General features: G+C 37.9%; 1 protein-coding gene across 4 annotated transcripts in view; it reads right to left on the bottom strand.

The window, feature by feature from the left end:
• wwp2 (WW domain containing E3 ubiquitin protein ligase 2) overlaps positions 1–21,553 on the bottom strand; it is a 185,902-nt gene that overhangs the window by 130,606 nt on the left and 33,743 nt on the right. For all 4 annotated transcript variants that reach the window (XM_069901300.1, XM_069901298.1, XM_069901299.1 and 1 more), the window contains 3 exons: positions 20,037–20,181; positions 12,528–12,649; positions 3,578–3,715 (listed from right to left, as the gene is read on the bottom strand). In XM_069901300.1, coding sequence (XP_069757401.1) covers positions 3,578–3,715; positions 12,528–12,649; positions 20,037–20,181 — 405 coding nt within the window. The remainder of the gene's footprint in view (positions 1–3,577; positions 3,716–12,527; positions 12,650–20,036; positions 20,182–21,553) is intronic.

Here is a 21,553-nt window from a genome sequence, read left to right as displayed (position 1 = left end):
CCTAGCCTTGAAAAATTCTCGAGGGATGTGTTTGAAACTTTATCCTTAATTTGAATCTAGAGCCTAATCCTTTGGTTGCTCTTTTCGGTACAACTGGAGGTTGATGTTCTTTTAACTCCAATCAAATGTCATACTCTGTCTTTTGCCTTTCTTTTGGCCAGATGTGCGATACGCTTAGATGGAAGGATGCTGCCCTGCCCACTCATGCTCAGTGGCTGAGGGACATTATGTCCTTTGAAAATTTAGAAAAAATTCATTACTCAATTAATAAATCAAATATAAGGTCCCAAATGTCGTGGGGACCATTCCTGAATTATTTCCAAAACCTCTAGGCATAATATAAATCCTGAATTTCAGTATTTTGCCATTTTACTCCAGGAACAGAGTACTTTTTTAGCCATACATTGTTGGTATGGGGCTAGGGTTTAGAGACACAACTATTTGTGATAAAAATATTAGATGTACTTTTTTATTATGGATGTGCTCTAGGTGCCTTAATATTTTGCTGAGCTACATCATCTGTCACTTTTATTATGCATTTCATAAATGTTTTGTACATATATGTTTATTTTAGTAAAACTAATACAAATATTAAGGAGAGATCAACTAAAATGTGATTCCTTCTTGGTTCCTGTAGTAATGCCAAATGTAAAGAAAAGATTTTAACATGGTTGTTTCCCATGGTGGGAGAATCTAGGACAAGAGGGCACAACTGCTTGTAACAGAGATGCAGAGGAATTTCTTCAGACAGAGGGTGGCAAATCTGTGGAATTTGTTGCCACAGGCGGTTGTGGAGGCCAAATCATTGGGCACTTTAAAGGCAGAGATTGAAAGGTTCTAGATTTGAAAGGGCATCAAAGGTTATGGGGAGAAGGCCAGGCAGTGGGGGCTTGAGTGGGAAATGGATCAGCTCATGATTAAATGGCAAGGCAGACTTGATGGGCTGCATCGCTTATTTCTGCTTCTATGTCTTATGGTCTATGTCATGTGCTGAGAAACTGAGAAGGTCACCTCTTTGGGGGGGGAGGGGCAAATTAATTAAGGATTGCTTGGAGAAGACTTCCTGTTCTTTGATATGTATTTGGATCAAGGGCCATAAGAGAAAAGATGCTAGCTAATCCATAAAGTAATGGTAAAATATAGAACTACAGGCTTTGGTGTGTCTATAAATATATAAAAGTATAAATTGGTTGGTGATCTTTGTCTCATCAGATACCCTCTGCCCTGGATTGTAAGGAACCCAATGTCAGGGAAGAAAAGGCAGAGAAACAAAACATTAGAATTATCAGTACTGGGGGCTTGCTGGGTGTAGAATTGATACATACAAGTTAAAAGTTTACTTGGTAATAAGCTTTATGGTTGAAAAAGTATCATTGTATAGCAGAACTTCTTTGCCATGATCTTTGTGTGCTAAAGTAGTATTATTGTAATAGAGTTCTCTTGATATACATGTAATCTCAATACATGTAATCATGAAAAACATTTGATAATGAAGGCCAATCATAAAAGAACACATATGAGATAAAAAGAATATTTTCTTCCTGGAGCCACCAAATTTATCAACTTCACAAGGGGTAGCAAAGACAATACCTGCAGTCTCCTAATCTGTGAATGAAACCATGGCTCACCTATCACAATAAAGCAAAGAGATTTGCTGATCTGTGTATTCAAAATTCTAAAAGTGTAAATATCAAAATGTAAACAAAAATATGAATGGAATGTGAACTCTCTTGTCAAAAGGAATAAAATGCAAGTTGGGGAAACTTTGTTTCTGTTGTACAGAAAACAAATCAAACTGTACATGGATAACTGCTTTCAACTTTGGGCCACAAACATCAAGAAAAATTACTTTTACTTTCGAAGGGAGACAGCTTATCTGTGAGTTACGTCATCCAGGTTTGAAAAAATGCTCCTCCTATAAGGTTGTGGAAATATGAAGCCCATTCCTCTGGAATGTCAAGGTGATGGAAATGTTCATAATGAAGACGGTTTGTTTTTTGTTCGCAAAGTTCCCAAATGTGAGTGAATGGAGCTATGATCTCACCTAACAGTGAAACAATCCCAACCATCTAAATGGCCAATGCCTGTGGCACTCCTCAATTGAACAAAGTAATGGATTACAACTACAAGATTACATAAATAGTACAAACTTTATATTCAATTTTCTTTCAAACATAATTTTCTTTCTCAGAGAAAAGTATACTATTTCTCTAAATTTCCTATTGTTGAAACATAAAATATAAAATAGCGTTGACATACGTCTTTTTATTAAATCAACTACAAAATCTAGCTTTAAATATTTCTACAAAAAATCTGCTATGTTCCTCTAAGCTTTAAAAGTACGCTGGACAAAAGGATTCCCCATCTGCCTCTCTCTCCTACATCAATAAGCCTCTGTGTATTTACTGATGAATCTTCATTGTCACCTAAAAATCCAAACACATAGGTGAACCTTACCCTCAAGTTTGTAACCAAGTCAAGCTTTGTCATGGCTCAGATGAACATCTCCATCACTGGATCAAAAGCTCATGAAAGCTTTTTAATTTTTAAAATAAAAATGAGCAAATGGATAAAATTTGAGTAAATAACTGAATACAGACATAAAGGAATTCACAAATCAAACACCTTGCTACTTTTTTTGGGTGTCTGGAAGAAAAGAGGCCTTGAGCTTAGGCTCTTCATAAACCTCATCCATAAAAAAGTAAACACGAGACATTTCAAACTACATTAGTCCTTTTTCTGATTGTTAATGGGGGGGGCAACAAAATATAAATATCCATTTTTGCCCTCATAATTTATTGATTTGATCTCAGTATTTTTTTCATATTTATAACGAATTCATTGGCCTTCGTTCATTATCAAACTCTTCACTGTTGCACAATACATTTATATACACAACTCGATATCATTGCTAGTTTTTTTAATCAATGAAATGTTTGCTGGAATCATATTTAGAAACAATATATCAGATAATTAACATAATAAAAATATTTCACAGAGCCAACTATTACTGCTCTTCCATAACATGTAATTGTACTGTGTTATGAGAAATTATGAAATTTTAATTTTAATAATTATATTAAGTGGAACATCTAAAAGTGCATTTCAACTTTTTTTCCTTCCCATTATTTACAATTTTCTGTGAATAAATACTGGAGATTGACTACAAATGACAAATATTAAATTTTCATGATACATCTAACTCCAATCTTGCTTAGAATCCAACAGATTAAAGATTTTGTTCGTACATTTGAAAATATGGCATATTTTAAAATATTCAAGATAAAGTACTCATTTTCTGAATTAATTTAAGGCCAACAAAAGTTAGCGGTAAATAATTATTTTGTCAAATTTGAGTGACAAGTAGATTCAGTAAATGCAATTTTGCAATACTAACAACATATACGATGCACATTTTTGCTGAAAAAAAATTACCTGTTTTAATACTACCAATATAAAAGCACACATGTTCTCATTGAAGAGTTGCAAATTAATTAAGATTCATGAAGTCATTCCCGATGTATGACCCATCCCCCTTAATCCAAAAATCAGAGTGAACCGTGTGTGCAGTACTCACTTTCAGTCATGAAGGTGCCATTGGGCAAATTTCCCAAGTCAACATTAAGGCCATCCAGGCACACAGTCAATTCACCACTGCATACAACACTACTTTTGTTCCCCATTTGAAGGTTCAAATTTAGTTGAATGTTCTCCACTGTGAGCAAGAAAAATAAAGAAAGATTAATTGATTCAGTTTGTTGTTCCTCGGCCATTCGTGAAGACAGAAAATACTGTTGTAGCTTCATGTTACTAATTTTCAATAATCAAAGTCCATTTGTAAAGTGTACCTGAATTCAAAGTATTTTAAGCTTAAGGTTGGATGTATAAAAGGCAGACTTTCCAAATGTTGAACAGCATAATAAGATATAATGGAAGTAAAATGGTTTTATTTATCTACATGATTGCTCATGACATGCATTAAATGGAAGGATGGGCAGATGACCATTCGAGTTAGCTTGCAATAATGTAGCTCAGTCACATCACATAACAAACAGGATAGACAGGGGAGAAGCAGTGGATGTTGTGGACTTGGACTTTCAAAAGGCTTTTGACAAACAAAAGGCGAGCTCATGGAAAAACAGGAAGGATACTATCATGGGTAGATTGGTAAATGGGCAGGAAACAGAGAGTGAGAAAAAGGGGTGTGTTCCCCAGGAGTCAGTGTTGGGACTGCTTCTTTTTAAACTGTATATAAATGATTTTGATCATGGAATAGATAGCTTTGTGGCTAAATTTGCAGATGACACCAAAATAGATGGTAGACCTGGTCATGCTGAGGACAAAGAAAGGCTGCAGAGATACTTGGATAGGTTAGGAGTATGGGCAAAGAGAAGGCAGATGAAATACAATGTTGGGAAATGTACAGTCACACATTTTGATAGAAGAAATAGACGGGCAGACTATTATTTAGATGGAGAGAAAATTCGAAGGTGCAAAGGGACTTGGGAATCCTTGTGCAGGATACCTAAAGGTTAACCACCAGGATGAGTTGGCAGTGAAGAAAATGAATGTAATGTTGGCATTCATTTCTAGAGGAATAGCATACAAGAGCAGGAATGTAATGTTGAGACTCTATAGGGAATTGGTGAGACCTCACTTGGAGTACTGTGGAGAGTTTTGAGAAAGGATGTGCTAGCATTGGAGAGAGTTCAGAGAAGACTTCCTCGAATGATTCCAGGAATGAAAAGGTTATCATTGAGGAACATATGTCAGCTCTTGGACTGTACTCATTGGAGTAAGGAAGGATTAGGGGGGAACTCATAGAGACATTTTGAATGCTGAAAGGCCTGGACAGAGTAACTGTGACACTGTTGTTTCCCATGGTAGGAGAGATTAGGACAAGAGGCCACTATTTCAGGATAAAAGGGTGTCAGTTTAAAACAGAAATCTAGAGAATTTTTTTTTAGCCAAGGGACATGAGTCTGTGGAACTTGCTACAACAGGTAGCAGTGGAAGTGAGGTCATTAGGTGAATATAAGACAGAAATTGACTGGTATTTGATTAGTCAGGACATCAAGGGTTACGAGGAGAAGACTGGGGAGTGATAAGGATCAGCTCATGATTAACTGGCAGAGCAGACCCAACAGGCTGATTGGCCTATTTCTGCTCTTAAATCTTGTGATCTAAAATGCCTCTTGGACCATCTCACTTTGCTTTGTGACCTAAGTGTTAAAGCATAACTTTGGATATAAAGTCCCACATATTTTATGGCAAAATATATTTTCAGAAGCCACGAACACTTAAGTTTTTCACTAAATATTTTATGAAGCCAACAAAATGTATGCAATGTATTTCTGCATTTCATCCAATTAACCTTTCTGTGAACTTAAAATGGAACACATCTATGTTGACCATCTGAGAACTGAATACCTTTAAGGTGATATACAAAATGATAGAGGAACTTAGCAGGTCTTGCAGCATCCTTAGGAGGCAAAGATATATAACCAACATTTTGGGGTGAGCCCTTCATCAAGGTTTGAGCAAAAAGCAGGCAGGTGTCTGAATAAAAAGGCTGGGAGAGAATAGGAAAGGAGGGAAGAAGCAGCAGGGGCAGGAGCACAGACTAACAGCAAATAGGCCATAGGTGGCCATGCTTAAGAGGACGGGAGGGGAGGGGAGGGGAGGTGCTCTGTGAATACAGAGCTGGAGGAAAGAAGACAGAAGGATGGAGAAAGAGGGAGACAGGGTGGGGGCCTAACATAAACTGGATAAGTTGTTATCCAGTTGGGCGATGTCCAGACGGAATATGAAGTGTTGTTCTCTAATTTGAGTATAGTCTCAGTCTGGCAGTGCATGAGGCTGTGGACAGACACATCAGCACAGGAATGGATAGGGAATTGAAATGATAGCCACTGGGAGATCCTTCCTATTACAGAAAACAGAGCGAGGTGCTCAACTAAGTGATCTCCCACTCTGCATCCAGTCCGATGTAGAGAAGGCCACAATGGGAGCATTGGATGCAATAGATGATCCCTGAAGATTCACAAGTGAAGTTTTGCTTCACTTGGAAGGACTGTTTAGGGCCGCAAATAGTGGTGAGGGAGGAGTGGTCGCCAGGACAGCATTTCCTGCAGTTACAGGGCTAGGTATCAAGCGAGCAATTGGTGGAAAGGGATGAAGGAGTCACGGAGGGAGCAGTCCCTGAGGAAGGCAGAGAAGGGAGATAAAAATGCATTAATTAAGCAAGGTTGTGATATATTACCCACCAAATTATAGTTCAAATAGCAAAAGCTGCAACTCCAGTCAATATCATAAATATTATTCTCAAAATTTCTACAAGTGTTTAAATGTCAGGAACACATTAATTAAGTAAAACTTTATGTTCTGTTCTTTAATGAGGAAAATTGTGCCTTTTACCCCCCCCCCCCCTCTCCAGCCTTACAGTATCACATGATGTTTCTTCAGGTGAGTATGTGAACCGTGACTGCTGACTGCAGCACCTCAAAGTCCAGCTTTACTGTCAGACTGCATACATAACATCACATACAACCCTAAGATTCTTTTTCCTGCAGCCAGACAGAATTTCTACTTAAAATGGTAGTGCAAAAACTGTACTTAAGAAAAGATATTTGTACATGAGAGAAATGTAAATAAACTGACTATGCAATACAGAAAAAAATATTCAGTAACAAATAATCTGCAAAATAAGAGTCCTTAAATGAGTTTCTGATTGATTTTGTTCTTTAGGAGTATGATGGTGGAGGGATCTTGTGGCACCTATACCTCTTTCCTGATGGCAGCAGCAAGAACAGAGCATGCCCAAGGTGGTGTGGATTTTTGATGATTGCTGCTGCTCTCCAACGGCATTCCATGTATATTTTCTTGATGGCAGGGAGAATTTTGCCTGTGATGTACTGGGTTGTGTCCGCTACCTTTTGCAGGACTTTCCCACACCAGGTCATGATGCAGCCGGTCAGCACACTTTCCACCACACATTTGTAGGTTTTCCAAGGGTTTCGATGTCATACCAAGTCTCTGCAAACTCCTGAGGAAGTGAAGGCACTGACATGTTTTCTTCACAATGACATTAGTGTGTTGGATCCAGGAAAGGTCTTCCAAAATAGTGACTCCCAGGAATTTAAGTTTGCTCCCCCATCTCCACCTCTGATCCCCCAATGATCACTGAATTGTATAACTCTGGTTTTCCCTTCCTAAAGTTTACAATCAGCTCATTGGGACAGTGAGTGAGAGGTTGTTGCTAGGACACCATTCAGCTAAGTTTTCAATCTCCCTCCTGTTTGCTGACTCATGGCCTCTTTTTACACAATCAACTACTGTGGATTCGTCGGAAAATTTGTAGATGGTGTTGTTGTGCCAAGCCACACAGTCGTAGGTGTAAAGCAAGTAGAGCAGAGGACTAAGAATGCAGCCCTGTGGTGCTCCGGTACTGATAAGAGATTGTGGAGGAGATATTCTTACCAATCCTCACCGATTGTGGTCTGGAGGTGAGGAAATTCAGGATCCAATTACTCAGTGGTGTATTGAAGTTTTGGAGTTTGCTGATCAGTTTTGAAATCACACCAAGAGGGATTAGGATGGCATTCAACCAAACTTTCCTTCTTCTGAAAACCATTCCCCATTCCCTCATCAGCAATGGAAGTGAAATATACTGTTGCATTTAAAATATAATTAATTTAATCTCAGACAGATCAAACTCAGATGATTTACCTAATTTGCTGCTTAAACGTTCAGTAATTAAACAAAAGGCAAAAGCACATCTACTGCATGGATATACACACATCTACTGCATGGATATACAAACTCCAATTATCCAAAATTAGATTCTCCAAAATCCTCATTATCCGAAAAATGTTTAAAATTTTGGATAAATGAGGATATCCGAAACAAATCAGAAATCCTCATTTATCCAAAAAATTTTCGGAGTTGAACTGACCGGGGACGTTGGGCTGCCAGCAGCAGCAGGGACCTCAGGCTCCCGGCAGAAGCACGGACCTCGGGCTCCCAGTAGCAATGGGGACCTCAAGACTCCCAGCGGCAGGAGCGGGAACCTCGGGCTCCCAGCAGCAGGAGTGGGAACCTCGGGCTCCCGGCGGCAGGAGCAGGAACCTCGAGCTCCCGGCGGCAAGAGCGGGAACCTCGGGCTCCTGGTGGCAGGAGCGGGAACCACAGGTTCCAGGCAGGAGTCCAGACCTCAGGCTCCCGGAGATGGCCAGTATTTTTTTTGGTGAGAATTAAACATTATTTTTATCCTTAAAAAACCTTCCCTTGTTGTTTGTTGTGTTTTTAAACACTGTTACAAGTGATTTGCTGTTGCTACTGGGCTGTTTTTAAAAAGTGACCAGTTCTCTGAAAAAAACATTTATCTGAAATAGGCCCAGTTCCAACCATGTTGGATAATTGGAGTTGTACTGCAGTTAATATTTTGCATATTATTTTCATTTCTCTTGTGCTTACAAAAGTCTTGTAGAAAAAACCTTGATGAGTTAATGAAACAGATGGTGCTATACTGAGCCAGAAATGGGTAGCATTGGTACAGTTTAATCTCGATTTGTGCTGGATTAGTTATTATGTGTGAAAAGAATAGCAGATATCCAAGCTCCAATTGGGCAAGAGAAGTAAAGCATGGATAGTGGAAACTGCTGACTAGTGTCCAATATTGTTATGTAAAGCAATTACAGAATTCTGATGGGAGTCAATTCAAACATTACTATATCCCCTTCATTGTGCACACACACCCTGCCAGCATATGATCTTGATCTTGAAAAATGAAACTTGGAGAGGAAGTACAAAACAGATGGGAAGACTAAAGGGGAACAATGGAGGAAAGAGGTGGAAGAAATGGTGACAATTTTGGAGAGGGACTATTTACTGAGAAAAATATATATTTATTTACTAGAATTTATTCTCAAAATTCCTAATGTTAAAAATCTTAAGTTCAACAAATTGCTTGATTAAACTATTTAAAAAAAAAACATTAATTACAAAGGATCATAAAGAACATAGAGCACTAGAAATAAACTCACAAGTGCAACAAATGCATCCATTAATAAAGTACAAGAAAAAAAATCAAAGAAATATTTTCATGGACAACCTCATCTCCACTTTCACACACCATTAACTGAATCTTTTTAGAATACATGCACCTATTTTATATAAACTCAACAACAAAACATCTACAGCACTGTGGCATAGATTAATAACTATCCAAGTTTTTTAAAATTCTCATCATGGAGCTTAATAGTTGGTCCCATATTCTGGGACTAACCCCATAACAAAATTTCCCAGCCATAACACTAACTTCCCAGTTAAGCCTCTTAGGAGTTTTATATTTCTCAATGAGATTGCCATGTATGATTTTTCCTTTAGATGGAGGATGACTTTCCGTGTGCTTATATCACATCACATTTGATGTATTTGAACAACATGAGAAATAGAATGTAGGGAGTTTGTGGAACAGATTATTAGATTCCTAAAAGATCATTTTGAAGTACAAAACAAACTGGCAACTTCATTACAATTAACATTGCACGGAAGTGACGTAGAAGTCAACTATTCAAAGCAAGCCACATCATAAGACCTCCATCATGCTACTAATTAAATTTTGATCTGTTCTCTAAACATGGATGTAAACATAACAGTCTTTGATCTATTAACTCTGTTTCTCTTTTAACAGATGTTGCATGACCAGATGAGTGTTTCCAGCTTTTTCTACTTTTATTCCACATTTCAATCATCTGCATTTGTTTGCCTTTCATCACTCTAGGTGACATTAATCCATTTCCAAGAGGAAGGTTCACATTATGATTAAGATTCCTTACGATTTTGGTGCAGATTTGCCAGTCTGGCAAGAAATAGAAATATTTCCATTATCAATGAAACATATTTGTTTGATCCTTTAATGCTGGCATCTGCAATAAATTTTACCCAATGATAATGAGTTTGTTGTCATACACATTATATAATGTACATGTGCCCAAAAATATTACTTGCTGTAGCTGAAAGGATACATGTAAAGAAAAGCTATAATAGTAAACTGCTGTAATTGAAATAAATTAAAAGAGGCAAAAAATACAAAAGATAGATAATATACACAGTAATCCTACTGCAATAAAGTGACTTCCAATAGTACAGACAGTACATGATTGGTGCACTTAAGAGGAGGTTCAAGAGTCTGATAGCCATTGGAAAGAAGCTGTTCTTGAACTTGGATGTGCTAGTTTTCAGACTTCTGTAACTTCTGCCCAAAAGTAGCAGCAGAAAAAGGTTGTGACCAGGGTGATGACTCTATTATGATGTTGGCTGCCTTCTTGATGACTACAATGGATGAGGGATCAGACCCTGTAATGTTTCTGGCTGTGTATACTACATTCTGTAGCTTTCTGTGTTCCGGGGAACTTGTATTGCCAAATCTCCTCCAAGAACTTAAAGGTTTAAGGTAAAAGAACAGGTTTGCCTTTTTCATGGTTGCCTCAGTTGGCTGCCTCTGTCTTCTGAGATATGGATTCCCAGGAACTTAAAGGTGCTGACTCTCTCCAACTTCCTCCCATCAATGCAGACAGGTATGTGGTCTCTTGGCGTCTCCTTCCAAAAATCAACAATAATCTCCTTGTATTTGGTGATATTGCAAGCCAGTTTGTTGTTCTGGCGCACACAATCAGATTCTTGATTTCCATCACTCTTCATTTCCCATTATTGAGCAAAAAAAGGTGGTTTTGTCACCGAATTTATAGATTTTGCTGAACTTGGCAAATCAATAGTGAGTGTAGAGGGAATAGAGCAGGGGACCATATATGCAGCCTTGAGGTGTCCTGTGTTGCTGGTCAGTGAGAATGATGTGATGTTGCCAATCCATACTGTTTGGGGTTTGCTGTGATGAAATCAAGGATCCAGTTGCAAGAGGTTGATCAGAGTTCCAGCTCCCCAAGTTTGATTATTAGTTTAGCAAATATGGTGGTGTTAAACAACAACCTGGCATGGACATTCTTGTGGTCCAGGTGATCTAACGCAGAGTGGAAGGCATTCACTGTTGACATGTTGTAATGATAGGAAATTGAAGTGGATCCAGATCCTTTCTGAGACTTCAAAAGTTGATTTGGTCCATAACCAACCTCTCAAAATACTTCATCAAGGTTCATGTAAGTGTCACTAGATGATAAGTTGTTGAAGCAGGTCACCTTGCTCTCCTTTTGAACCAGATAGGGACATCAGACCATAGCAGCAACACTTTGAAAAGGTCTGCAAATGCTCCATTTACAGGTTTTGAGGATGCGGGCAGGTACACCATCTGGGCCAACACTTTCTGCAGATTTTCCCTCTGATAACAACAATTAAGTTCATTGTTACTAAAGTCACTATTCCCCTGAGGGAATAATGAAGTTATTAAAGGAAATGAAAACAGGATAGAATCAGATGAGCTACTGTGAATCAGATGAGAATCAGTATGAGATCTATAGTCTTGGGAATGGTCAACGAAGAATACCATACAACTATTCTGACAAAATTCTATGAGAGTCAGAGAGTCATACACTGCATGGAACAGGCCATTTGGCCTAAAACATTCATGTTGATCAAGTTGACATTCTGCTTGAGTCCTATTTGCCTGCATTTAGTTAATAGCCTTCTATCCTATCCATAATTTATTATCAGGTTCTGAATATACGGAGAGATTGAACTTCCATATCACACTTAAGTAGAGAATTTCAAAGATTCAACAAATAAATTTCTTTTCACCTCTGTCCTAAGTTGCCAATCTCTTAATTTGAGACTTTGACCTCTGGTTCTAGACATTCAATTCAGAAGAAATCCTGCAGCCTCTTAAGAATTGTGCATCTTTTCATGAGATTATTTCTGTCCTCCAAACTCAAATGAGTAGATAAACAGTCTGCTCAAATTCCCTCCATGGAACAAACTCGCCATCTCAGAAATCAATCTGTGCAGCCAATACATTTCTAATTTCTCTCTAAATTGTTAAATTACAAAGAAGATGGAAGAACTTTCTTTGCTTCATGAAATCCAAGTTGGATCCTGTGTACTTTCATCACAAACTCCAAGACATCAGGCATACCGTTTCAGTTGCCAGCATTAATACTGTTAATGCTCAGGTTTCCTCTTCAAGCAACCATCTTCAGATATAATCATCTGCAAGTCCTGAACCATAATTTAGACTTCAAATCCTGAATGGTTCATGCCAAAACTACAAAGCAGCCAGCTTTTCTTTTACTAATTTTCTTGATATTCAGAAAACAACAGAATCCTTGTTTTCTTCATGAGTTACTGTTAAATAGTTAAAAAAAGTTAAATAGTTTTTAAAAAGTACTGCAAACTTTCATATCCTTTTGTTCAGTGGGTTTTTTTTTAATCATTAATAGGAGCTGGGTTTATTGGCAAGATCAACATTTAATGTCCATTCCCCGAATGTCCTCAAGATTCTAGCAAACTGCTTGGGTGAAGTTTACATAAAAGCTATCCTGAAAAAGTGACCAACAAAAATGTACATAAAAACTCACATTTTCCATTGTTCTTCTTTAAAATGTCACAGACATCGATCGACACCTTGCCAAATAATTCATTTTTTAAGGTATGACTGTTCCACACTTCCAGCTCCAGTCTGCTCTGTGGCGTTACATTCCTAGATAAAAATTTGATTATGAAAAACTGAGGAATGCCAAGTTGATGTTTTTTAAATTCTAATTTTGTCTTTTAAATTTACCTTGTATCTAACTTAAGATGCCTAAAGCATGTTACAGAATAAATCTATGATTCACCATTTTAGAATTTGACTAATTACATCTTTGCTTTCATTATACCATTAAGAAATAAGCATTGAGGAAGAGATTACCTTCTGGAAGTGGAAGGAAACAATGTGGAGGTCTAATGAATATACCTTGATCCATTTCTTGTTCTAATATTGCCAAAAACACCACATGAAATATTAACCAGTCTCTTCCTCTTTAAAAGATGCTGCATGAGCTACTGTGAATTTTCAGCATTTTGTCTCAAATTTCCCACATTAATATTTTATTCAAATAGTCCCATATGACAGTATCCACCTCATGGAATTCTATTTAATGATCTATTCCCATTGGTAGAAATTATTTTGTTGTTTGTAGCATAGGAAGCAGCCATACTGCTCTTTCCCCACTGTGTTGTGAGTATTTCTGGTTCAAATACCCTTTGTTTTCTCATCCTTTAAATCCTTGTTCTCATAGCATGGGAACAAATTCTAAATCAGTGGTTCTCAACCTTTTTCTTTCCACTCACATTCCACTTTAAGTAATCCCTATGCCTTTGTGCTCTGTGATTAGTAAGGGATTGCTTAAGGTAGTACGTGGGTGGGAAGGGAAGGTTGAGAATCACTGTTCTAGACCCAATTGTCACTGAAATATTTTGCTTGAGAAAAATTGTCATTGGCCCATTTCCTTTAGAGTTATGAAACCATGCACATAACCAGTCAATTAGGAAAAATTAAAACGCTGGTTTTCTAACTTTTTCTTTCCATCCACATACCACTTTAAGCAATCCCTTACTAATCACAGAGCACCTCTGGCGTAGGGATTACGTAAAGTATACATGAGTGGAAAAAGGTTGTGATCCATTGTTCTAAATCAAAATTCCCTTCAGTAATGCTCCAGTCAAAAGAGATAAACATAATTAAACATTTCAAATATTTTCATTATCTTATAAATGTCTAACCCAGAACTACTTCCAATATCAAATTTCACATAACTTCCTGATTCTACCAACAATACAACAGCAGATGTTATTCATGTTTTCAAGTTTCTCAGAAGTGAATGTTCATCAATAACACTGAGTTCACTCAGCTGTGACACTCCTGCTGCATAGAAAGAACTTATTTGTGCCAGACTAAAATTTTATTTCATCTGGAATAATCCCAATAATATTTGCATTTTTCATATTGAATTCTAATTCATTTGGTGCTATCTATGCTAGGAATGGAGCAGGACCATTAATCCTGCCAAATTACTACAATGGGCAATATCACGTTTATTTTGCCTGACATCTGAACTCGATTTTCCCACCCGCATTGTTATAGCCAACCATACACTAATCTTCAAGATTCAAGATTATTTTATTGACCTGCGATAAAACAGAAAATGTGATATTACACAAAATTTCCTTTAGTCTACTATAAGGAAGACAAAGATTCACTATCAACAGAAATTACCCAGAGCTCCTTACAGAGAAAGAGAAGCAAAAGAGAGTTCCCCCAGAGTCACTGAATATCCATACCTTTGTCTCCAGTATTCCTGCAGCCTCTGCAGCCACACAATCTTCAGTCCAAAACATCAGCAACCCAAGTTCCAGATGTACACTTCTGACACAATCAGGATGCCTCCAGCACCTTCTCACATCCCAGTTCTGAAACCTGGTACCCTTTCAGCCAGTCTCCAGCCAGTCACCAGAAGACCACAGCCTTTGTGGGTTCTTCACTTTGAATCACCAACAGCCTGCCATTTATTCTTAGCCTCAGTGCCTCCCACTGGTCTGCAACCAAGGTCACCATCTTTAGAACATAAAGAACATAGGAAAAGGCCACCCAACCCATCGAGCTTGCTCTGCCATTCAATGAGATCATGGCTGATCTCCACCTACCTGCCTTTTCCTCATATACCTTAATTCCCCTACTATGTAAAAATCTATCTTCTTTCTTTGGCTTGGCTTCGCGGATGAAGATTTATGGAGGGGGTAAAAGTCCACGTCAGCTGCAGGCTCATTTGTGGCTGACAAGTCCGATGCGGGACAGGCAGACACGGTTGCAGCGGCTGCAGGGGAAAATTGGTGGGTTGGGGTCGGGTGTTGGGGTTTTCCTCCTTTGCCTTTTGTCAGTGAGGTAGGCTCTGCGGTCTTCTTCAAAGGAGGTTGCTGCCCGCCGAACTGTGAGGCGCCAAGATGCACGGTTTGAGGCGTTATCAGCCCACTGGCGGTGGTCAATGTGGCAGGCACCAAGAGATTTCTTTCTATCTAACCTTTTCTTAAATACACTTACCAAGGTTGCCTCCACTGCTTCAATGAGCTGCGAATTCCATAGATTCACCACCCCTTGGGAAAAGCAATTCCTCCTCATCTCTGTCCTAAATCTATTGCTCTGAATCTTAAGGCTATGTCCCTTAGCTCTAGTCTCCCCCACTGATGGAAGCAACTTAGCTACCTTTATTTTATCTATGACATTCATAATTTTATATGTTTCTGTAAGATCCCCTCTCATCCACATTGCAGCAAGTGTAGTTCCAGACGACTCAATCTCTCCTCATAGGCTAGACCCCTCAACTCTGGAATCAATGTGCTGAAACTCCTCTGGATCGCCTCCAAAGCAAGTTCATCCTTCCTCAAGGAAGGAGACCAGAATTGTACGGAGTAGTCTAGATGCAGCTTCACTAGTACCTTGTGCAGTTGCAGCATACCCCCCGCTCCCAACTTCAATCTCTCTAGCAATGAAGCCCAACATTTCATTTTCTTGATAGCCCACCGCACCTACAAACCAACCTTTTGTGATTCATGCACAAGTACTCCCAAGTTTTTCTGCACGTCACCATGCTGCAATCACTTTCCATTTAAATAATAATCTGATTCTACATTTTTCCTTCCAAAGTGGATAACCTCACATTTACCAACATTGCATTCCATCTGCCTGACCCTTGCCCACTCATTTAACCTATCAATATTTCTCTCCAGACTCTCCATATGCTCTGCACAATTTGCTTTTCCACTCAATTTAATGTCATCAGCAAACTTAGATATACTACCCTCTGTCCCCTCTTCCAGATCATTAAATGTATATCATGAACAGTATAGGCTCCAGCACAGATCCCTATGGCACCTCGGTCACCACTGATTGCTAAACAGGAAAGCATCCCTGCATCCCAACTACCTGCTTTCCATTGGTTAACCAATCCTCTATCCATGTTAATAGATCACCCCCAACTCTATGCATCCTTATCTTATGTATGTCTTTTATGTGACGCCTTATCAAACACCTTCTGGATAACTAGGTAAACAATGTCCATCTGCTCCCCTCTATTTACCGTGCTTGTTATAGCCTCAAAGAACCACGCTGAGTTCATCAAACATGATGATGCCTTTGCTGAATCCACGCTGAGTCTGCCGGATGGATCCATTTTGCTCCTATTTCATCTTTAATGATGGCTTCTAGCATTTTCCCCACTACAGATGTTAAACTAACTGGCCTATAGTTCTCTGCCTTTTGCCTACTTCCTTTTTTTGAATAGTGGCATGACATTCACCTTCTTCCAATCTGGCGGGACCTGCCCAGACTCCAGAGAATTTTGGTAAGTTATCACCAAGCCTCGACTATAACTTCAACCTTATCTTTCACTACCCTGGGATGCATTCCATCAGGACTTGGTGACTTATCCATTGATCCACTTTAGTGATAGCTATTACATCTAGGTTCTTACCTCCCATCACATCCATATCATCTGTCTTTGGCATGGTAGACATGTCCTCCACCGTGAAAACTGACACAAAATAGTCATTCAAAGCTTCAGCCATTTCCTCATTACCCAATATCAATTCCCCCTTCTCATCCTCCAAGGGACTAACCTTCACTTTAGCCATCCTTCTGCACTCTATATAACTGTAAAAACTTTTATTGTCCGTTTTTATATTTGTGCTAATCTCTTAAATAGTCTTCCTTTCCACTCTTTATTGCTTACTTCATGTTTTTTTTTTAATTTTTATTTAATTGTTTGCATCATTACAGGAAAAAATGAATAAAACATTAATCAAATATCCATATCCAATGATACAAAAAACTTTTATATTTTTCTCCCCATCCCCCCTCTCACCCAAAAGAAAAGGAAAGAAAAGAAACACCTACTACCTAATATACAATAATATTAGCATAGACAATCATTAATTGTTATTAAAAACTACTAATTAAGAGGAGAGGATAAGATAAAAGAGGTGGGCAGAAAATTATCCATAAAATCCATATATGGTTTCTAAATACTATAAAAATGTTCAACTTGATTCCTTAAACAATACATAATTTTTTCCAAAGATATCCAATTTTTCATCTCATTATACCATCTACTTAATAAACACTTCTCTATCATCTTTCCATGATATCGCTATACATTTCTTTGCAGTTGCTATTGCAATACTTAAAAAAAATTCTTGGTATTTGTCCAATTTCAATTTTATATCCTTTTCATAGATATCTCGAAGTAAAAATAGTCTTGGATCCTTTGATATCTTTATCTTCATAATTTGCTTACTTCATGGTTCTTTGTTGCTTTTTAAAGTTTTCCACATCTTCTATTTTCCCACTGCTCTTGGTGATTTTGTGAACACAAGATGCCATCCTTAGTTATTCAAGGCTGGCTGTCCCCACCCTTACTGTCCTTGCTTTTAACTGGAATATTCTTTTGTTGAGCACAGTGAAAATCTCTTTGAAACTCTTTCACTGTTCTTCAATCATCATTCCATATAGCCAATATTCCCAGTATACCCTGGCCAACTCGTCCCTTATCCCCTTGTAGTTTCCTTTGTTTAGGCATAATATACTGGTTTTAGATCAAACTATTGTACCCTCCATTTGTAATGAGGAGTTCAGTCATATTGTGATCATTCTTTCCAAGAGGATCCCTAACTATAGGATCACTAATTTTACCTGTCTCATTGCACAGGATCAGATCTAAGATAACATATTTCCTTGTAGGTTCAGTAACGTGCTGTTCAAGAAAACCATCAAGTATGCATTCAATGAAGTCCTCTTCAAGGTTGCCTTGACTAACCTGATTCACCCAATCAATGTGCATGTTCAAATCTCCCCTTGATAACTACTGTTCCATACTTGCATGCCTCCAATATTTCTTGGTTTATTGCCTGTGCCACCGTAATGTTATTATTGGGTGGCCTATAGACAACTCCAATAACTGATTTTTTTTTCCCTTTACTATACCCAGTTGGATTCAACATTTTGCTCCTTAGATATTACATCATCTCTCATTGTTGCCCTGATCTCATCCTTAACTAAAAGCAGAACCCCACCTCCCTCCCCTTCCTGCCTGTCCTTCCATATTACCTGATATCTTTGGATATTTAATTCCCAATCCTCTCCACCCTGCAACCACATTTCTGTAATGGTCACTAAATCACATCCTTTGTAGTGATTTGAGCCACAAGTTAACTGATCTTATTTTGAATACTTTGGACATCCAGATAAAGTGCCCTTATACTCATTGTGCTTTTAAAATCTGGTAAGTTTTGCCACTTTTGCACTTGACCTTCATACATTCTACTCTTTTTTTCTCATTTTTAACTTTTGCTTTTTACTTTATTCTCAGTCTTCTCTTTTACTTTATCTATCCCTCTCCAATCTGCTGAACTCACACGCCTTCTATTTAGTTTAAATCCCTGTCCATAGTCCTAGTTATGTAGTTCATCAGCATCCAGGTCCCATCACAATTCAGATGCAGCCCATTCCCTTTAAACAGTTTCTTCTCCAATACTGATGCCAATATTGATGCCAAAACTGATGCCAATTTCCCATGAATTGGAATACCCTTTTCCCACACCAATCCTTGAGCCACTCATTTAACTCTCTAATCTTTTGGGCCCTGTGCCAATTTTCACGCAGCTCAGGTAGTAATCCAGAGATCACCACCTTTTTGATTCTGCTTTTTGATTTTGTCCCTAGCTCCTCAACTCTCTTAGTAGAACCTCCCTCCTAGTTCTACCGATGTCTTCGGTACCCATAGGGATGATGACAACAAGATCTTTCTCCTCCCACTACAAATTCCTTTGCAGGTAAGATAAGATGTCCTGAATCCAGGCACACCAAGCAGGCAATGCAGGCTTCAGGATATTCCATCCCTGTGCCAGAGAACTTTGTCTATTTCCCTATCTAAATTATCCACAATTATGCTACATTTCTTTTCTCTCCCCCTTCTTGAATGGCTTCCTGAACCATAATGCCACAGTTAGGTTGTTCATCCTTCCTACAGCCCCCACTATTATCCACACAAGAATAAGATCTTGTGGATCTTGTATGAATATGTGGTATCAATTACCCAGAAACTCCTAATCCCTGTGCATTATGGTAAGATGAACAATGGTTTGGCTTTGGTCTGTGTGTCCCTCTATCCCTCTACTTAAAATGCCTTGGCTACCTTCGAATGGAGGCAAAAGACCTGTGAAGCTTTGCAAGTTTTTCCATAGTGACATTTAAAGACTACTAAATTTGATTAAAACAATTTCTTATAAAATGTTAAAAATAGTTAAACACACAAAAATACTTAGAAACAATTAAAAATATTGACTCAAGCATATGAAAGAATTTGCCTTTTTCTTCCTAATCTCAAATTTGGGAACATGCATCCACAGGAATAGATAATCCCAATCTGGAAGGATTTAGTATCAACAGTTTTTGCATTTTCCATTTCCTGATCTGCACCTTGATCCAACATTTCACAGCTTTTACAAGTCCCTTTGCTTGTTTTCTCCCTTTCCAACTGCTTCACTTGTCCATCAACTTCATAAACAGCAAATTGCCTAAGGAAATCTGGCCTCTCCCTATCTGAGATATTCCTTTGTCCTTTCTGAAAATGCAAATACTCGTCACCTAATTTCACCAGGTCTGATAAAGGATCTTGAACCTGAAACATTAATGATGTTTCACTTTACATTGACTTTATCTGATTTGCTGAGTGTTTCTTTTTATTTGCGATTTCCAGCAATTATTTTCTGATCCTTTGCTAGGTGTAACTAGGATTATGGATGAATATAACAGATGCACCACCAGTGAATGCAATATGGAATGCAACAATGAGGAATAGCAACAAATGTACTAATGTCCTTTACTCACCTCATCCAAGACTTCTGGTGACACTGCAAGTCCAAGACATACTTACCTATAAATGAATCAAGTTGGCCATTATATCCATCTCCATTCTCGCTCGGCCTTAAAAATATTATAAATTTATGCAAAACACTTCACATAAACACGTTGATCAAAATGAGAAGTTACTTACAAGGTCAAAGTCTCATTCCATTGTGGATGGAGGTTTCCATTCCGTTTTCCAGTTTTCTTGGTTTCATCATGTAAAGCATCCACTGTCACCTCAATGTAGCAACTAATCCTTGTTGGTTTTGGAACTCTCAGTTTCGCTTTTAAAACTGAAACAAAGATTTTTTTTAAATATAAAGATTTATATATTTCATACCTTCCACCCGCCCCCACCCCCCCCCCCACACAAAAATCTGAATGTAGAACAACCAGGCATTAAAACACATTTTACCACCTGCACTAATTTTTCCAACTATGTCACTGGAAGCATTCAAAATTAAAGACTAAGTATTCATGTATTTCAATATGAAAACCCATTTCATTTAAGTCATAATTAAACATTAGGACAACTTTACAGAGAAAGAAAATTAGCAGAATGAGTCATTAAATAATTTAAGAATTGTAAATTTGCCAAAAAAATAGAATACCGGCTGGTTCTTAGGACACAGGCCAAACTAAGGAACTATTAAGTTGCACAGCATATTAGTGCATAATGCTATAAAGTTTTAAGATCCTAGTTCTGAGCCAGTAGTCACACAGGACATTATGATCTCACTCCGGCAATTAGCTTACTTATACATTTCAGCTTTAAATCAGCTCTTTAGATATATGGTGAATAATCAATTTTATGTTGAACAAGGAAGAACACATTTTAAAGAAACCCTAAGTATTTTAATTATCCCACCATGGTGACGCACTGAGCAGAGGCCAGGTGAAATGGCAGAGGAAGAAGAATAATCTGAGAATTATGCAGCCAACTGACTTAGGGTGAGAATGGTGGATGTCTCCTTGCAATAAGTCTTGTAACTTACCTGTAGGTACAGCCAAGAAAAGAGATTAAGAGAATACAATGGCACTTGTTCTATCATTTAAATTTTTTTTACATCATTTCAATAGAGAGCAAAGCTGATCGAAAAGGAAACAAAAAAGGAACTGTATAATGGTGCACAGACATTACACAAACAAGGTTAATAGCTCAACATGAGATCACCATTTAAAAATATATTCCAAGTACAATCCATTCCACTAGTAACAATTTCACTGTCTGGGTTTAACAGCTTTGAGCTCAGTGTGTGCCAAACAAAACAAAAGCTGTTGAAAAACAGGGAAAGGGTGGAATTGTTTTCAACATGGCACAAGTTAAAATTTTTTTTAAATTTGATACAACAAACTTTTCAAATTCTGTTGAAACAATCAGTCTACTCATTGTCAGACATTCTTCAGAAATAATGATTTTTTTTTGCAAAGAAAAGAAAGTGAAACATTTGTCATCTTTCATGTCTGATAAAGATTTCTCTTCATTTTTTTATTGCAATGCTGAAAGCTGGTGTTGCATTAAAAATAATTCTACTGCTGAAATCTTAAAGAACAAATACAACGCCCAAGGAATCAGATCAAAGCCTTCAGTGCTATACCAACTTCAGAATGCCACGAATATTCCTTTGTTCACAATTCTGATTTGAAATAACCAATGCTCTAGCT

Source organism: Narcine bancroftii, chromosome 10 (assembly GCF_036971445.1).
Source record: "Narcine bancroftii isolate sNarBan1 chromosome 10, sNarBan1.hap1, whole genome shotgun sequence".
Lineage (NCBI taxonomy): Eukaryota > Metazoa > Chordata > Chondrichthyes > Torpediniformes > Narcinidae > Narcine > Narcine bancroftii.
The sequence above is the reverse complement of the archived record's forward strand: the minus strand, read 5'-3'. Positions and strand labels throughout refer to the sequence as shown.